At 46.4% G+C, this 18,888-nt stretch overlaps 1 protein-coding gene across 22 annotated transcripts in view; it reads right to left on the reverse strand.

Moving 5' to 3' along the window:
* RBFOX1 (RNA binding fox-1 homolog 1) overlaps positions 1-18,888 on the reverse strand; it is a 1,882,478-nt gene that overhangs the window by 1,417,612 nt on the left and 445,978 nt on the right. For all 22 annotated transcript variants that reach the window (XR_008992290.1, XR_008992289.1, XM_057487615.1 and 19 more), the window contains exon 4: positions 2,660-2,692. Coding sequence is in view for 20 of the 22 variants with exons in the window: in XM_057487615.1 (XP_057343598.1) it covers positions 2,660-2,692 (33 nt within the window). In the remaining 2 variants the exon portion in view is untranslated. The remainder of the gene's footprint in view (positions 1-2,659; positions 2,693-18,888) is intronic.

An 18,888-nucleotide genomic window follows, 5' to 3' on the forward strand; every position in this document is an offset into this window, starting at 1 on the left:
CCAAGCAGCTTCTGTTGAGTTGTTAGTATACAAATTACATACTACAATGTGCACGTATTTTACATGTAGAGTTCCACATATTTTCCATATGATGGTTACCTGTGTAACCACATCCAGAAATGAATTTTCCATCACTCCAGTAAGTTCTTCTGTGCCTCTACCTGGTCAACATCTCCCAGGGGTACCTGTCATTGTTACTTTTATGACCAGAGGTGACTGCTCTTTTTGTGTGTATATAAATGAAATCATAGAGGGAATTTTCTTTTATTCTCTTTCTTTCACTCAATATTATGTCTCTGAGATTCATAAAAGTTGTTTCATATATCTATAGATAATTATTTTTGATTGCTTCCTTATATTCCATTGCATGGATATGCCACAATTTATTTATCTACTATCCTATTAATGGACATTTGGTTTGTTTCCAGTTTTTGGTTATGACAAATAAAGTGCCTATAAAATCTCCTGTATATTTTTCTGGTGGAGTTAAGCACTTATTTCTCTTGGGCATATGAGTAGAAGTGAAAGTGCTAAATCATTAAACATTATTTGACAAATATTTAAAGTGTTTCAATTCCCCAAAATTTGATTTTTAATCTGAATTCAATCTCAGTTTTTAATGGTGATAACAAATATACTGCCATATGTGCTTTCTGTGAAATTGAAAAGGGACAGCATATGTAAAGGTATTTTTATTGTTGAATGTCTGTTTTAAACTGCCAAATGTGGCACAAATGTGAGCCTGCAGAAGGGAAGAAAGATGGTCCATCACAGGAAACCAGCATCTGTCCATGGTGCTGACCACAGAGCACTGGGACACACCCAGGTATGATTTAGACAGCAGAATCAGCCCTAAGGAGTGGCAGAGCTAACATTGATTGGATACCCGCTGTGCATCAGGCCATGATTTGGGTGGTTTACACGGTGTTATGGACAGTTTATGTCCTCCCAAAATGATGATATTAGGAGGTGGGACCTTTGAGAGATAACTTGATCATGAGGGTAAAGCCCTTATGAAGGGGATTAGTACTCTTATAAGAAGAGAAAGGAGAACTTTGCTCCTCTCTCCACTCTCCTACCATGTGAGGATACAATGAGAAGATGGCCATATGCAAACCAGGGAGAGTCCTCACCAGACATCAGATCTGCATGGCCTTATTCTTGGACTTCCCAACCTTCGGAACTGTGAGAAATAAATTTCTGTTACTTGAACATCAAGTCTATGCTATCCTGCTACGCAGCCTGAACGAAGACACGTGGCATGGCAGTTAGTAGGCAGCACCTTGTGCCCCACCAGACATGGCTATGAATCCCAGCTCTATTGCTCATTAGTTGAGTGGCTCTAAGGGAAGTGACTCTTTCTGAGCTGCAGTTTGTTCTTCTATAAAATGGGAATTATAATAGCCTGTACATCACAAGATTTTTGTGAGGATGTTATAAGAGGATGTATGTAAAGCCTTTATACAGTAAATGCTATGTAATAAGTACTGAATGAATGGAAATTGATATTCTGATTACAGCAAACTAAAATAGGAAACACTGCCATTGACATTTTAATGCTCTCAACCACCTCAGGTAATGCGTACTGTCATTCTCACTCTAAAAGTGAGGAAACTAAGTCTGGATGGATGAGTGACTGGTGCAAGTAACTGATGACAAGGTCATTGGGACACAGGTGATACTAGTGGCTCTTTACCTCCACCCCATCCTTCTGCTTTCTGCCCCCCTTTCTCATCCACTGCTTTGCCCCCCACATATCTGCCTCACTAGGCATCTAAAATAACATTTGCATAATTAATGCATTGTAGTTCATGGAAAACTTGCATACCAAGCTCTTATATCTAAGGCTGTAGATTTTTGAACTGGAATTTCCACCCCTTGATAAGAATCTCCTCTTACTTTTGTACAACATTGCCAGCATCTGCCTCCACACCCTTGATTTCATTTTACCCTCCCTACAACCATGTGATGGATCAAAGGAGATGTAATTATCCTCACTGAATACATGAGGCAAGTGAGTCTCCGCCATTACAACAATGCACGATGTCACACAGAACCTGAGCTCCTGAGGCCCAGTCGGTGCTCTGGGCTCTGCCCTTACAAGACTGGGAGTGGGAGAGTGTCGGCCCCATGCCACTGTGCATGTTTTGCTGGTACCCATTAAAGGACACAAAGCCAATTCCCAACGGATGGTCCCCTTGCTGGTGATCTCTGACCAATGTCTCTTTTAATCTTTGCCAATATTGTCAGCATCAGCCACAGTCCCTTCATGCTCCAGAGGACGGGCAGGGAGAGGGAAGGGAGGGAGGGCTGGGAGAACACCATAGAGACGAACATCACTTCAGTGGAGCGCAAATCACGATGCGTATATACAAAGGCAGACTCCGAAGTCACCAAGGCAGAACAAGCAGGAGATCTGGCTTTGAAACCATCAACCACCTTCTCAGGCTACTCGGCACTCACTCCCTGAAGAGCAGCGTGGGTGACCCAGTGAGGCCCAGACCCAGCACCATGGAAACCAGGCAACTGCCAACGCATGGTCCAAACCAGCAGGAGATGGCACAAGAGGAATCACAGCTCCAACACCCATTTCACCGCGCCACAAAAGAAAACCATTTCAAAATGTCCTCCAAAGAGACAACAAAACCCCATTTCCTACCTCGGCTCTGCTGACAGCCAGGCTTGCCGAAATCTGCAAGTTAAAGAAGAAAAAAATAAAAAGACATTAGTATTGATTCAACAAGAAGGTAATTGGATTAATTGTCTTTTTAAAGAAACTGGCATCAATAATTTGCTATGACCTGAGGGGACAATGGGTGCTGCACACACACACTGACACACATACACGGGCACTTGTTCTCCTACCAAGCACAGCAACAAGATTGTTTTTCCAGTCCTATGTATAAGGTGAAGAGGATAATTAATATTTTCAACACATTATAACAATCTTGCCAGGAAAAAAAAAGGGGGAGGGCTGTGTGCAGTGCCCATGCACTGATAATGATTAAATGAATGCTGAAAAAGCAAAGGCATTGAAGACATTTTTTGAGGTTTTTTTTTCCCCCCCTGAAGTTTCGAGTCAGTGTTACAGGAAGGTAAAACTACAAACTACAGCAACAGCAGCTTTCTGCCTTCAGAATGCCTTGAAATGTTGTGAAACACAGAGTTTTGCCAAGCACTGTGCCAACTTTACATTTATTGTCCCATTTAATCCCCAGAACTTTTCTTATTCCCATTTCACAGATGAGAACACTAGATTTAAGAGAAAAGTTAAGTAATTCTTCCAAGTCTGGAAAGTGATTAAGTGGGGGAAAGTAACTTAAACCCAAGACAAAATCATATCAGCTTTCAGGCTCCTACCCACAGCCCGTTCTGTATCAGAAGATTTGATTTAGACACCACCTACGCTTGTTCATATATGTCTAGAAGGGGTCTCCTATCTAGCAGCAGAGGAGACTTTTCTTCTTTCTGATAATTTTCTGTCTTGCAACTTTCTATATTAAACACCCAAGTTTGACTCAGCCAGCCTTGGCCATATTTTCCTGCCAGAGTGAACTGTTTCCCCAAAATTCATGAAGCTCCAGTCCTCTCTGTGATGGTATTTGGAGATAGGGACTTTGAGAGACAATTAAGTTTAGATGAGGTCGTGAGGGTGGGGACCTCATGATGGGATTAGTGCCCTTAGAAAAGACACCAAAGAGCTTGCTTCCTTTGCTACCTCCCTCTCTCTCCACCTCAGGCACCAAGGAAATGCTCCATGAAGACACAGCAAGGGGAGGCCATGGCTATCCAAGCAGAGAGCTCTTTCCAGACACCAGTGTTACCGGCACCTTGATCTGGAACTTCCAGTCCACGAGAAATGAGTTTCTGTGGTTTACTCCACCCAGTCTGCGGAATTTTGTCACGGCAGCCCAAGCTGACTGAGACACAGACTAACACCAACTCATAGCTGTGAATCCGACAAAGAGCTTAGGAATGCAACGGTTAGCTGACCAGCCCACGCAGCTCAAACTGGCCCGGCTCCCAGCACCACCACGCCCACACTTACCGCCAAGGTGTTAGACCAGCCCTCGGTTAAGCCATCAGCCCCAGAAGTAGCTCAGACAGAGCTTGCTGCCCGCTGGGCAGCTTTCATGCATCAGTAGCCTCCTAAACAGGAGCCCAACCTTCAGACTGACCTCAGCCAAGGGAGCCCATTAGCCATGGTGTGAGGCTTGCCGAGCCATGAATCCAGGGGCCAGCCCTGAAGAAATGCTCCGAGGTGTGATGAATGTCAGAGCCCAGAGCCTCTGCTCCACTTCCTCTCCTCTCTGGAGCTCTTTCAGAGCTGGGGCTAGAGGAGCCGCTGATTCCCAAGCAATCGGCCACAGATCTCTTGGCTACATAACCACATAACCTTGTTCCCTACCACCCCTGCCCCATGTGTGCATGTGTGTGAGCATTTCCCTGCTGAAACCCAACAGGAATATGGAAGGGATAGCATGTTATCCAACAGCTACCAGTCTTAAGCAGTACAACTCTCCCTTCTTCATGGAGCACATAAGCAATAGTTTTCAGGTGGCTTCTCTGATTTTTTCCACTTCATAACCATGGTGTCTGTCTCCTAACTTTGTGCACCTTGGGTTGGATGACTTCTTTCACTGCCATTAGGCAAGCCCAATTCTTGTACCTACCTTAGATAAATATACACACAATGCTAATCATCAGAGAAATGCAAATTAAAACCACAATGAGATATCACCTCACACCAGTTAGGATGGCCACCATCCAAAAGACAAACAACAACAAATGTTGGCGGGGATCTGGAGAAAGGGGAACCCTCCTACACTGCTGGGGGGAATGTAAATTAGTTCAACCATTGTGAAAAGTAGTATAGAGGTTCCTCAAAAACTAACAGTAGAAATACCATTTGATCCAGGAATTCCACTCCTAGGAATTTACCCTAAGAATGCAGCAGCGCACTTTGAAAAAGACATATGCACCCCTATGTTTATCACAGCACTATTTACAATAGCCAAGAAATGGAAGCAACCTAAGTGTCCATCAGTAGAGGAATGGATAAAGAAGATGTGGTACATATACACAATGGAATACTATTCAGCCGTAAGAAGGAAACAAATCCTACCATTTGTACAATACAGAGATGACAAGTAGTGACTCTATAGCATCTTACTACACTGATGGACAGTGACTGTAATGGGGTATGTGGTGGGGACTCAATGATGGGGGGAGTCTAGTAACCATAATGTTGCTCATGTAATTGTAGATTAATGATGCCAAAATAAAATTTAAAAAAAATACACACAAGCGTAGAGAGAGAAAGACATGGCTATTCATTTCAGTATTGTTCATAATAAGAACATATTACAAAAAAATTTTAAATACAGATAAAAGGGTGGCTAAAATAAAGGGTTTGGATACTCAAATGCCTACAGGGGCCAGGAAAGTAATAAAAGTGTATAAACCGGGCTGCCTGTAAGACAATAGGAAATGGTGGGTCCTGTGTAGAAATTAGAGATGACCTATTCTACCCAAAACCATTTGCATTCAATTTATAACAGGCAAAATTTGGTTCTAGCCAAACAAAACACACATGTAGTCCAGACCAGGTTGTTGTTGGACTTCCAGTCTGTAATCATCTGTGCCAAATCAATTATGATATATCCATATATAAAATATCATGCAGCACTTAGAATGTATGGAGTGGGCGCTAAAGTTTCGACATGAAAAACGCTCCAACACGTATTGTTAAGGAAAAGGAAAATATGGAAAACAGAACACATAAAATGGCACCAACCTCTGAAAGCATAACCAAAGTACCTGTAGATAAATGCAAGTACGGAAAATGTCTCAGAGGTTACACATCAAACTGACAAAATTTGACCTCTGAGGAGGAAATTGGACTGGACTGGAACTTGACAGGTTGAGGAAAGTTTTGGGGAACTTCCTCTTTTTCTGAATTGTTTGAAATGTTTTTATGGACAAAATATCCATGTATTATTTAAGCAAGTAAACAAATTTAAGATATGGTTAAAAATAAAGCTTTACAGTGCCTCAATGTTAATAAGAGACTTAGAAATGTTGGATTTTTTTTTTTTCTCATGGAAGAGGTGACTAAAAACAGCTCTCTCACTTATTCCTGTATATATAGTGACACAATAGAAGTTGGGTCATATAGTGACAGAATACAGGATGGTGGGCTTACGGCCACCTGGAGATAAATCATATGTCATTTATGACTTGTAATTCCACATATTGAGTATATGAAAAGCAAATGGTGAATATTACTGGAACCCTCTGCATACTACATTCAGGGTTGATTGTACAATCCTGTTAGATTGACTTCCGACACACGCAGCTCAGGGCTTGTTCAGGAATGTGGCACCCACAGACCTGAGGGCCTGTCTGTGATCTGCCATGGTATGTTGGGCACCTGGACTGGCCTGCAGAGGTCAGCTGGAGCGGTGAGTGTTCTTTAAGGACTGCAGGTGCCAGGCTAAGTGTTTGGCTTTTATCTTGTCAGCAGCAGCAGCCATCAGAGGGTTTCCAGCAGGGACTGAGATGATTAGAGCCATGTTTGAGGTGGGCCGCTCTGGGCACCAGCACAGGGCACAGAAGGGATGCAGGAAACTCTCAGCAGGACACTCCTTAAAGCTTTGTTCCTGAGATTTCCCAGCCCTTTAATCATTTTCCTTCCTCTTTTTCCGTTTCTCTACATTTGTTTGAAATTGCAAAGACCGACATCAAGGGTTTCTTCCTCGCTTGTGCTAGGAACTTAACGTATGTGATTCCCTTTCATTCCTCACCTCAACCCTAGGAGCTGGGTCCCCGGGCACTTTTTCAGATGGGAAAACTGAGGTTGGAACGCCAAGGTGGTTTCCTAAGGGAGTAGCAGGGGCAGGGTTTGAACTCAGGTCAGACTGCAAAACTGCCTCTAGACCCATGCAGGGATTTTGCCCACCGTGGAGAAACGGACTTCCTCCTGGGACCTTCCACAGATCAATGGATATCAGAACTGAGTTGACTGATAGAGGGGAGATCACTGCTCAGGCACACCTATTTTGTCTCCTCTGCACCTATGTCTGAGACCCCCACATACCATCTGGGGCTCTGTTGTTCCAAACTATTTATATTCTGTGAACATTTTGAGGTACCACTCCTACTTTTGCAGGTTGTGGTAAAGGTCCTTTTTGGTTTCATGGAATAGAAACAGCTCAAAATAGCTTAAGGACACAAAAGAATTTATTAGCTCATTCAATGGATAGAGCTCATTTTAAATGGATCCATTTTAAGTGGATCTAGATAAGGATCAAAGAGGTTAAATGACTTCTCTGGCAAGTAGTAGAGCAGCGCACTGAACACAGGCTCCTGTGAGTGGACACTGCTCTCCGCACGGCTCTGCAGTGCTCCCGTGCAAAAATCCAGGGGCACAGCAACTGCTGTTCTCTGACTGGATGTTATCCCATCCCTGTCTCATTGAATGCTGCATGTTCTCTGCCCCCAACTTTGTCCAGGATGCATGCCGGGTCCCCATGGCTATGCTGATAATGCCATAAGAGGCCTTCCAAAAAGGAAGATGGAATGATCACAGGCTTCCTCAAACACGACCCTGTTGGGCCTTCAGATTTGTCTCCCTATCACCAAATGACACCACAGTGTCGAACAGAGACTCCTGTATCTGTGAGGTCAGTGTGTCACCTAAACAGGCATTCCAGGTAGAGGCCCACGAGGGATGTCATTCATACATTTGGGTGATTTCTTCTATTAACAGTCATTCAAGTGAAAGTTTATAAGCCCCATGTCCTGTTGTCTCCCAGGTAGTGTTTCGCAGGATTCCAGGTAGTCCATAGCTTTCATGAATCTATCTTACGGAAAGAACAGCACCAACATGGAGCTTTTTCTTTCCACCAATTATCCTTCAGTCCAATCTCCCTTTTCAGTATTGTAAGGACATTTTAGAAAGACCCAGAATCTCCTAGTCATCCTCAGGCATGAGAATCCCAGCCCAGCTCAGTATGATACTTTGATGTCAGATACAATTTAAAGTTCATCTCCTCCATTCCCCTGACTGTGCTGCCAAGACTTTGACTAGGGAGATGGATTGGGGAGACTGAATGGACTTCTCTTGAATGTTCTTTTTTCCCTGTGGTTTTCTGATTTTAACAGCTCTGTCATTGGGCTTGAGCAGACGGATGCAAGGGAAAGGGCGAATCCCTTTCTACCTGACATGCAACATATGAATCATCTGCTATCAGTGCTGGTGATCAAGTCAGTGCCAGCGCATGGAAGGTGTCCGAATGCTGGCATCTTCACAGGGAACAGGTGGGTTTTTGGAAACCCCGTGGCTGCAGGCCTCCTGCATTTGTCAGGGATATCAAAGCTGAAGTAACAAATAGAACTGAATGTGTCATGGCTTGACCTATTTTGTCTCCTCTGCACCTTTGTCTGAGACCCCCACATACCATCTGGGGCTCTGTTGTTCCAAACTAGTGGATATTCATCTCTTGCTCACATAACAATCCTAGGTGGAAGAACACACAAAGGCCAGCTCTCCTCCACGTGACCATTCAGGGACCCTGGCTGAAAGAGGCCTGCCCTCTTTAGTATGTGGCTCCCAAGGTCTTCATGGTCTTCCTCACCCCAGCCAGCCAGAAGAAAGAGAGTGCCTGGAGGACCAGGAGCGGGTGGTCTTTACAGACCGGACCCAGAAGCGTCTTGCATCATTTCAGCTTATATTCTATTGGCTAGAGGTCAGTCACATGGCCACATATAATGGCAGGAGAGTTTGGACATGTAGGAAAGCAGTATGTCAAAGAGGAGAAGATGGTTTTGGAGAACAGAGCTAGCAGGCTTGGCCACACTTCCTCACTGCAGCACTGTTCTGACCAAGATCCCTCTGCATGGTTCCCTGATAGAAAATCCACTCCCATTCAACCTCTTCCATTTTCTCCTAGTCACATAATTCTGGCAGTGTAATGCATAGTTTCTTGATGCTCAGTCCCTTCACCTTGCAGCTGGTCCTTGGGTGCATGAGCCATTAGCTCTTTGGTGGAATCCTCTCGACCCTCAGGAACCCAACATGTGCTTTTGCAAGAGCTAAGCAGAGGCTGGAGCTGTCTCTTTCCTGCCCCATGCCCGCACTCACCTATTTTCTTCTCCCCCGGCTTGAGTAAGCAGAAAAGCACCATCAGCCAAGGAGCTGCGGGAGCAGACTCTTCTTGCTGGCTTCTCAGTGTCGGTAAGAGGTCCCCTTGGACTTGGGCTCCTCCAGGTGGACCTGATAATTCTTCTCTCTCTTTCTGAATCCTCTGATTTTTCTGCTTACATATCTTCTCAATATTCATAATAGCCAAACCGGCTTGTCCCCTGTAAAAGAGGCCTGAAGAGGTACCTGAGCCCTGCTGTGCTTGGCACTCTTTCAAACGGAAGGGATGCTTGGCATTCCTTTGTCTTCAATTAGGGCCCTAACGATCTATTCTGGGATAATAGGAAATGTTTTATAGTCACCAAAGGAGCTGGAAAAGGGTTGTGAATTTATCACCAAATGGAACCAACAGGTTGTCTTCACTGGCATAAGCAGAATACCTTAAAGCACCACCGTCAAAGAGTGGGAAGCAGGAAAAACACTTGGGTTGTGGAATAAGACAGGAGGGTTCCTGCCACTCAGCAACTGGTGGCTTAGAGGTCACTCCCCTGATGTGAGAGACTTAACTTCTCTGTGAACTGGAATGGGGAAACCCTTTCTCGCAGTATAAACATGGCACCTCCAGCGTCCTGTCTGAAACGGATGAATTCTCTGGACACCAGGACTCTAAGGATTGTTTGGAGTGGGGTCAGGGTTCAAAATCTGCTTCTGCCAGTTTCTAGATATGCAATCTTGGGTATGTATGGTGACTGAAACCGGCCACATGTTCTTTGGTAATTCTCTCAGTGAGAGGTGTGGGCCTGTGTTCCCAAATCTTGAATCTGGGTGGGATCTAGAACTACTATGACCAATGGATCCCAGCAGAAAGGACGCTGTGCCAGTTCTGAGCCCAGCCTTAGAAGACTGGCAGCTTCCATTGCAGTCCACTGGGACCCTCTCGAGGTGCCCTCAGCTGCCATGTCAGGGGTCTGAATGTCCTGAGACTGATAGGCTGGAGATGTCCCATGAGGCACTTCAGTAGAGAGTCCCCAGTATGCCCAAACTTCCAGCCTCCTTGGCCAATGTGCCTGCTGTGTGAGAGAAGCCCTCTCAGGTCCTCCCGACAGTCCATCTCCCAGCTGAATGCCACCAAAAACCTCAGCCAACCCATGCCCCGCATGCCCCATCCACACTCCCGACCCACAAAATTTTGAGCTATAATAAATGGTGGCTGTTTAGAACCACTAAGTATCGGGATACTTTGATGCACAGCCATAGATGATGACTACAAAGAGTACTTATCCTCGCTAAGCCTGTAATTTTATAGTTATAAAATGAAAAAAATATTTTTACAAGATTGTTCTAAGAATTAAGCAAAAAAAAAAAAAAATGTTCAAAGTTCTTGACCAAGTCTCTAACACACAAAGCAGCGAGAGTTCTCTCCTTTCACAAAACCATGAGCACCTGGGCTATTCTTCGGGCATTTCCAGACGCTGTCGCCAAATGATGATTCTCAGAGAGCTCAATTCAGTTTCCATCCAGTAAAGCATATATGGGTTTGCTCTGGAGTCAGAAATGGCTGGGCTCATAAATCCTGCTCTTCCGCTACAGGCTGTGCGCCCAGGCAGAGGAAAGTTGCCTCGCTTCTCTGGGCCTCAGTTTCCTCACTTGGAAAATGGACGCAAAAATCTATCTTGCTGCCTTTTTGGTGTGGTTCAGTGAGAATGGCGTTGGAGGTTGAGGACGGAGAGTGGTCATTCCCATCGTTTGGTGTAGTGACTGCGATCTAGCAGCAGTGGTAACTGATTTTTCGAGCTCCACTGCATTTACTGGAGCAGTGTGTGAGCGGACCACCCAGACGGGTACTTGTGAAAAGAGGCAGCTTCCCCTCTGCCTGCGTTCCTTCTTCTCTGTTCTAGCCCAGGACTTGGTTCCAGTCCCTGAGGTGCCGGAACTCAGCCCAGATTTTTAAATGTGAGTGTAAAAAAGGAAAGAGCCCATATTCACAGATGATATTCAACACCCCCCGCCACCAGCCAAATTCCATAGGCTCCAGACATGCCCAATGAATAAACACCTCTTAAAATTCTAGAAAATGTACAAGGTTTCTCTTAATAACTCTCACTGTCAGAAATGAAATATTTACATGCGCTTACTTCAAAATTCTGGCAGCTTGGAACCTAAGAATAGTTTAACTCGGGGTTGAACCACTGCCTTCAGTCTTTATGGCAGATGATTCGGAGAGGAGCAAGGGGATGCAGCGGATTGACGAATCCCTGCCCTTGGTTTGCCCTTGAAATTGGTGTATCAGGAAGGTCATAGTAGAGGAGGCAGTGGGATGATGGATGTGCGAGCTCTGACAAGCCCATCAGCCACCCTGACGTGCACTGGGAAGCACCAAAAGACTGCACACCTTGTCTGAAGCTCAATCATCAGGCAAGCGGGAGGCTGCATTGGTGTGAGGAGGGACTGCTGGGGCTCTCCACGTCCCACCCAATCCTATAATCTTTGGGGGCAATTGCTGCCATTCATGTCTCCTTCTAAAGAACCCCTTGTTGCCTTTTAAGGCCAGGCTACAAGATTTTAAAAGGCTCCTAGGATGGTTCTGTTTTCAAATTTAGCTCAGCAATCTGGAAATGTAGGTAAAGAGCTTTAAAAACCCTCCTTCTCTTTGACCCAGGAACTCTGGTCCTGGGAATCTCTCCTAAGGATATGCTGGAAGTACAGCAAAAGTTTGTGGCACAAAATGACATTTTTGAACAGCTTTCTAATGGAAAAAGACTAAATTGGAAACAACCCAGTTGTTCAACAATAGGGGAATGAGACTCAGTGAACTGAGTAATCCCCTTTTTGTAGACTACTGGAAGGTCAAGTAAAGTGTGAAATAACATGGGAAGATGCTTATATATCAAGAAAAAATGCCCAGAATATAAACAACATACACTATATGATGTCAATTATGTTAAAACATGAATAGAATAAAAATAGGAAAAAAATACCAAAAATGATTAACAGTGTTTTTCTTTGGGAGGTAAAACTGGGTATTTCATTTTCTTCTTTCTCTTTTCTATATTTTCCAAGTTTTCTCTGGTAAACAAATATACAGAAAGCTATTATTTCGACACCATCTAGTTCCTGCCAGCCCTTTCAAACATTCTACCCATTTTCCTAATGATATCTTCCCCAGGGATTGGTGATTCAAGGGCAAAACCGGGCTGTGTGACTCCAGAAGGCACATAGCAAAGAGATAAGGAACCTAACATTAATTCATTTCACACACTGGGCACTGTGCTGTGAGTTTTGTTTACACTCCCTAATTCAATCCTCAAAGCCTGCCAGGTAGGTGTTATTACCCCATTTTATCAATGTCGTGGGAACTGAGAGCCTACTTCTCTGAGACTTTTCCAGACAACGTAGCAAGTAAGAGTCAGGGTGGGAATGTGAACTCAGGTTGGGCTGATCACATGTCCATTCCCTTCCCTCCTTCAGTGTCCGCCATGGATGGAGAGAAGCACAGGTGGTGCCCTGGCTGTAAGATCCCTTCCTTCCAAAGCCCTCACAGCAACTGTGAATTGCTAAGGAAGAATCCCTGGGCCACCCTCTCTATCCCCAGTGTCTCCTTTCTCCATGGTTACAGTGCCTGGAATCCCATGACTGGAGTTGCTTTCCCTTAGGTTAAGAAGACATAACTCTCACCTCTACATGTCCTTCTCGAGAATGCATGTAAGGCTGGGAGAGGCAATAGGGCGTGATGCCTGGACAAGAACAGGAGTGGTGGTTGGGCGAAGCACAACCCTGACCTGAGATGTTTTGCTGTTGGGGAGGGGGATTCTGGGCACAATTTATAACCCAAGGTACATGCTGGGTATGTAGACATTTGTTCTTATGGTCACCCAGCATCTGATCCCCTTTCTTAAAAACATCTCTATTTCCATTCCAAGAAATAGCCTCTCCCCCATTTTGTGTGGTCTCAGTGAAGAAGAGAATTGAGGTGGTCCTTTTCCCACTTCAGATGTTGAAAGAGCAGACCTCCTGATTCTTACTACCAGCTGCCCTTTAGAAGCATAGGGAGCTAGACAAAAGGCTGCTGCCCAGGATCTGGCCCCGGGCATCTGATCTCACTGATCTGGGGAGGGGACTGCACCCTGGTATTCATCAGAACTCTCCGGGTGACTCTGGTGAGCAGACAGGGTTGAGGACGGCTAGGCTGGATGCTTCTTCTCAATCCCACCAGGACAGTAGGGAGGTACATGTGACCAAGCGCTGCCCTCTCTTTTCTGAGATCTCAACTTTTAAATCAGTGACATGAGGGCAGAACAAATGGCTGGGGTGCATTTATCCATTGGAGGGTGGGTTATGCCCAGACCCGTCCTGCTATGAGAATATTCCTGCTTCCCAGAATTTCAGAGCTAATTTGGCTCTTGCCTCTTTCCAAACCTGTTCTCCTGCCTTCCTACAGATTCTGAGTACCCCACCCCAACAGATTCCCATTTGTTGTAGGACAAACAGTAGAATGTGGTCATGAGTTATAGAAGGAATGAGAATTAGAAGGCAACACAAAAGGGTCACACAGAGGCAAGCAAAGGAATGACCAAGACCACTAGACCCTCTTGCTAATAAATGGTAGAAATAACTAATCACTCACTGAAGATTTATGCTTTCCCTTCCATCATGTGGAGCCAAAGTAGGTATGGGCTGCCTAGCCAAGGACTACATTTCCCAGGCTCCCTTGCAGCTAGACAGTGCCACATGACTAGCTCTTACCAATGGAATGTGACCAGTAGGGATGCAGTTTCTTCCAGGTCAAGAAGCTTATAAGGCAGGTAGACCTCTTTCTCCAGGCATTTCTGAATACATTGCTGAATATTCCCCAGGCATTTCTAAATATTCCTGGGGCCCTCTGAGGACAGAGAGAAGGGAATGCTGCAAGACAGAGGAAGCCTGGATCCCCAAATCACCCTGTGGAGGGCTCTCAGATCACCAGGGACACCTGCCCTGGACTGCTAAGGAAGCAAAAAATAAACTTGATTGCATCAAAGGACTGAAATCTGGGGGTGGAGTGGGGGATTAACAGGCTGGTGTTATCCTAACTAATACTGTTACTCCTGACGATAATGAGACTAATGGTAACGGTTAATGTTTGGACAGTTATAATATGCCAGCCTCTATTTTAAGGGCCTTGTCTATAGTAGCTCAGTGTTTCCCAACCAGGGGTAATTTCCCACCAGGGGACATCTGGAAATGTCTGGAGACTCTCTTGGATGTCACAGAATGGGGACTGGTTATTGTCTTGGAATGGGTTGAGGCCAGGAATGCTGCTAAACAGTGTATAATTCACAGGACAAATCCCTACGATAAAGAATTACCGGGCCGAAAATGTTACCAGGGCTAGAGTTGAAAAACGCTGTGGAAGCTCGTCAAATCCTCCTAATCGCCCTTAAATTCCAAACCATTATTATCACCACTTTAAAAACACAGAAACAAATGCTGAGAGAGCTTATGGTAGGTACCACAGCCGGTCAGCTTCAAAGCCAGAATTTGAAACCCAGCAGCCTTAGCCAGGATGCGGTCCTGCCTCTCCTCTGCCCACTGCCCGTGATTTCACGTCTCTGCTCTCTATTAAACTCGGCCAGGCCCAGATTTTTCAAGGGCTCATGCGAATTGACACTCTCATCCCCCAAGGAGGGGCCCTTGTTGCTACAGATGAGAGACATCATCGGCAAGGGAAATCACCAAGGCAGGCCCTGTGTAGTCAGGCACAGCTGCAGGGATGTGATGAGATTGGCTGGCCAGGCAGAGTGTGGCTGCGGCTGAAACGGGATCCCACCTGCCAACCCAGGGAAGCAAGGGGCAGGGCAGGCCACACCCCAGGCCTGAGGTCCGGCGTGTTCACCAGGCTTTAGTCCCGACTTTGGGAAATTTAAGTGAGCGATCTCTTGACTTTCCATAATTCCCCCCAGCCATTCTCAGGCAATTCCCATTAGAAGATTAGAGCCGCCAAGCTCCAGATTGCAAACCACAACCTGGGGCTGAAATGATGGGTCTGAGGCGCCATCTCTCACCCTGGGGTGCCCACTCACTCCCTGCGCTGCCCCGTCCAGCTCACACCGCCTCACTGGCTGTCTTTTCTCTCCGTATAAGAGGTCTCTCTTGCTGGGGCAGGTCTGACCTGTAAACATGTGACTATGTCACAGTGAGTTCAGTGCTATAACCCAGCGGCCCATGGTGAAGAGTCTCCCGGATCCAGAGAGAATAAGGGCAGAACATAAGGAAGAGAGAAAAGAGCCTCAGAAGGTGGCACAGAGGCAGGTCTGGAAGGACGGCTGATGGGAGAAGAAGAGTGGGCCCAGCTGGACCCCTTTTGTCAGTGCGGTGCATCCATCCTCCATCTGCTACGTTGGCTGTCAAGGGCTTACAGCTGCCACCTTCTCTGAGAAATCAGGCCTTGCCCAAAGATGCCAGAGAGGGTATGTCCTCCATCCCTGGGGCAGCTGGCACTCACTGACCGACACAGTGGTACAAAAGTGCACTTCACTTTCTCCAAGGTGTGAAACCCGGTGGTGCTAGGCACACTCCAGGGCTCCCCATGGGGTCAGGCTGAGGCTCATTTTCAGCCAAACCACATCTTTGCTCAGGTGCCTCATCCAGCTTCCCTCACTTCCTGCTGGTTCGGCCTAGGAGCACTGCTTCACTGCTCATTTGCTCAAGAATCACAACTCACCTTCACCCCTAAGGCAAGGAGAGAGGGTGTTCTAGGCAGAAGGAACAGCGCAGACAAAGGATCCGAGGCATGCACTGATGACCTATTGGAAGGTCAGGAAGCTTCCTACGCAGTATTATTAATAATGAGAAAAGATTATATAATGAATATAATGAAAAAAGTTAATATTTATTAAGGATTATCCTACAGACAGTGAGAACACTGTCTTCTCAGCATTTCAAACATCATCTCAGTCCTCATCACAACTCCGTAACATAGATTCTTATTGCCCCGATTTTATAAACAGCTGGTCAAAGAGGCAAAGTAATAAGCCCCAAACAGTATGGCTAAATAAGTGGTAGGATGGAGATTTGAATGCAAGTGGGTCTGACTATTGGGGCCTCCTCTCCAAATGTAATGTTCAAGGTATTCGGAAACTGTACACCTGCATGAGCCATCCTGTCTGCTTTGCTCACCAGGCTGTCCGGCAACAAATAATTCCTTTAGAACACCTATAACACAAACCCCAAGCTCGAGGTTTCTATTGCTTTGAGTGCACACGTTCAATGGCTCTTTTTCAAAGGACACGGTATTTACGGAGGCAGAACGAGAAGGACAGCACTAAAGAATGCTCAGAACCTTTGATCACACAGCAGTGACATAATTTATGTTTCGCCAGCACCATCTTCACTTTCTCCCCCACAATCCTGAAATTGAGGAAGAACTTGGCAATTGCTTCAGCTGGGCTGAGCTGATGTTGACCCCTCACTTTTCTTATTACCTTGTCCTGCTTAGTGACCCCTGAGTATTTCATCTTCTTTGACAGGGCTGGCAGATTTTAGGACATCCCTGGCAGAATGGAGAATGTCTCAGACAACACACAGAGGAAAATTAAAGAAGAGGAGGGCTAGGAGGAGCAGTCCTGGGGAGAGACCCATGGCAAAGTGCAAGACGAGGGTGATGTGAGGGTGCTGGGCAGGCACTTCCACTGTCAGTATTTGAAGGTTAAAGGCAAAACACCTACTATGCGCACAGGAGGAGCAGCTCTTTCCCAGTTGCGCAATGATCTACAGCACTGATCTCAATGGACACTGATACCCCTCTTGCCTGGTGTGGAACACAATTTAGAATCATAGTGACAATTATCAGGACAGCTGTTATCATAATTGATTCTGACCTGACAGTCCAGGATCATTGGGATGACTTCTGAGGGTCAGTCCATAAACAAAGTATGCAAAAAAGGAAGAATGAGGAAGGCCTGGGAATGGGAGAAGTGGCCTGGGGTGCACTCTGCAGAGGGGAGCTGGGATCCACAAACACGAGAGTTCACAAAGCACAGCCCCATGCGACTCAGGGGACACATGAGCCTCCAGCAGGGCCGCAGACACACCTAATATCCTCCCGCCAGGCTGCACACCTGCTGTCTTTTCCATCGCCTTCAAGAGATGGGAGACGGAGACCATGCTGGGCTGGCTATCTGCCTGGTGGCTCAATGTGACCTCATGCCCACCTGGGACCCTTGGGAGGTGGAAGTAAAGAAGATGGGAGCCACTGTAGCCACCTGCTGCTCGGGGTCAGTCCCTGCCTCTTACTACCTGCATGAGCTAAAGCAAGTCACTTATACTCTCTGGGCCCCACTTTCCTCACCTATTAAATGCAGACTTTGAGGAGTAAATGTGGTAACACACAGAAAGCATCTGGAACACTTCTTGGTGTAAAGATGCGATAAGTGTGGTCTGTCATTATGTGTTATCACTGTTACTATCGTTACTACTGCTGCTGATAAAGACTGGAGCACAGTAGTTAGAATACGGGATCCTGGCGATTTGCATTTTTGTTCATACCTTCTTTCCTCTTTTCTCTAAATAATTCTGAAGGATGGAGTTACTAGTTCAAAGGGCATGAGTGTGAGCGTGGATATATACCCATGTGTTCTTAATTCACACCACACGATCGGCACCGTTTCCTTTCTGGCAGGTAATTTCCACCCCTGACTTTCCTCTCCTCCTCTCCATCCGTTACTGCCAGGAGATACCTCAGATTCGCCCACTTTCCTCCACCTCTCTTGCTTAGTCCGATCATCATCCTGTCTAGTCTGGAGAAGAGGGATAAGACCACTTAACCAGTTGATTGAAAGTCCCCACTCCCTCTCAGCCACTGGGACTGCGCAGCCATCCGAGCCCAGATCCCCAGCCCTGGGTTCAGAGTAAATAGGATTACCTGGGGTGGCAGGAACTGGTGGAGACAGAAGGTGTTTCAAAACTCAATCAAAAATTAATTAGAAAAAGAAACAAGCCAAAGGACAAACATCTGTGAGCAGACGATGTGAAGAGGCAGACAAATCCGATACCTAGCGTTCTGTCTGAGGCAGGAGCAGGATCCTGCTGGGCCGCCCTGGGAGTCCCGGGAAGCTCTGAGGGGGACAGAAAGCCTCCGTGTTTACCTCTCAGGAACAAATGACAGGGCAGCTCCAAAGCCTCGCAGGGAGAGGGCCTCGGCACAAGCTGACACGCGAGCTGCAGGGAAGCTGCCCATGGGGGAGATCCGACTAAACCATCATCAGAACACACACCAGCTGATGCCTCAGGGCGAGGAGGGGGCCACGCACGGAGGAAAGCCTCCTCACAGAGAACCAGGGGCCTTACCTGTCCCCCACACCTGCCTTCTGGACAGGATTAGTGCTGATAGTGCCTCCAGGGCCCGGAAAAGCCTTGAGAACCCTGTCAGATGAAATCAGAGGGGCGTGGCCCCTGAGACGGGCCCGGGAGGGGGGACTGCGGGACGCCTTTCTAGGAGAAACTGAGGGCCCGCAAATGAGTTCATACAGAAGTTGTAGCGAATGCATCACCATCTCACACGTGTGCCCTCGCCATCCCTACACCAGTTGTCTTAATGCAGCACCTGTCAGTCCCCCCGTGGCAACTTTGACCATAGGAGTGTGCTTCTCCGTGCATACAGCAGGCTGGAAGGGTGCCAGCACTGGCATCCCAGAGGCACCCCTCAACCAACGACAGCATCTGTGCCCTTGGGAGGGACAACTCTGAAAGATGCCCCACCGCACCAC

Source organism: Manis pentadactyla, chromosome 10 (assembly GCF_030020395.1).
Source record: "Manis pentadactyla isolate mManPen7 chromosome 10, mManPen7.hap1, whole genome shotgun sequence".
NCBI classification, from domain to species: Eukaryota; Metazoa; Chordata; class Mammalia; order Pholidota; family Manidae; genus Manis; species Manis pentadactyla.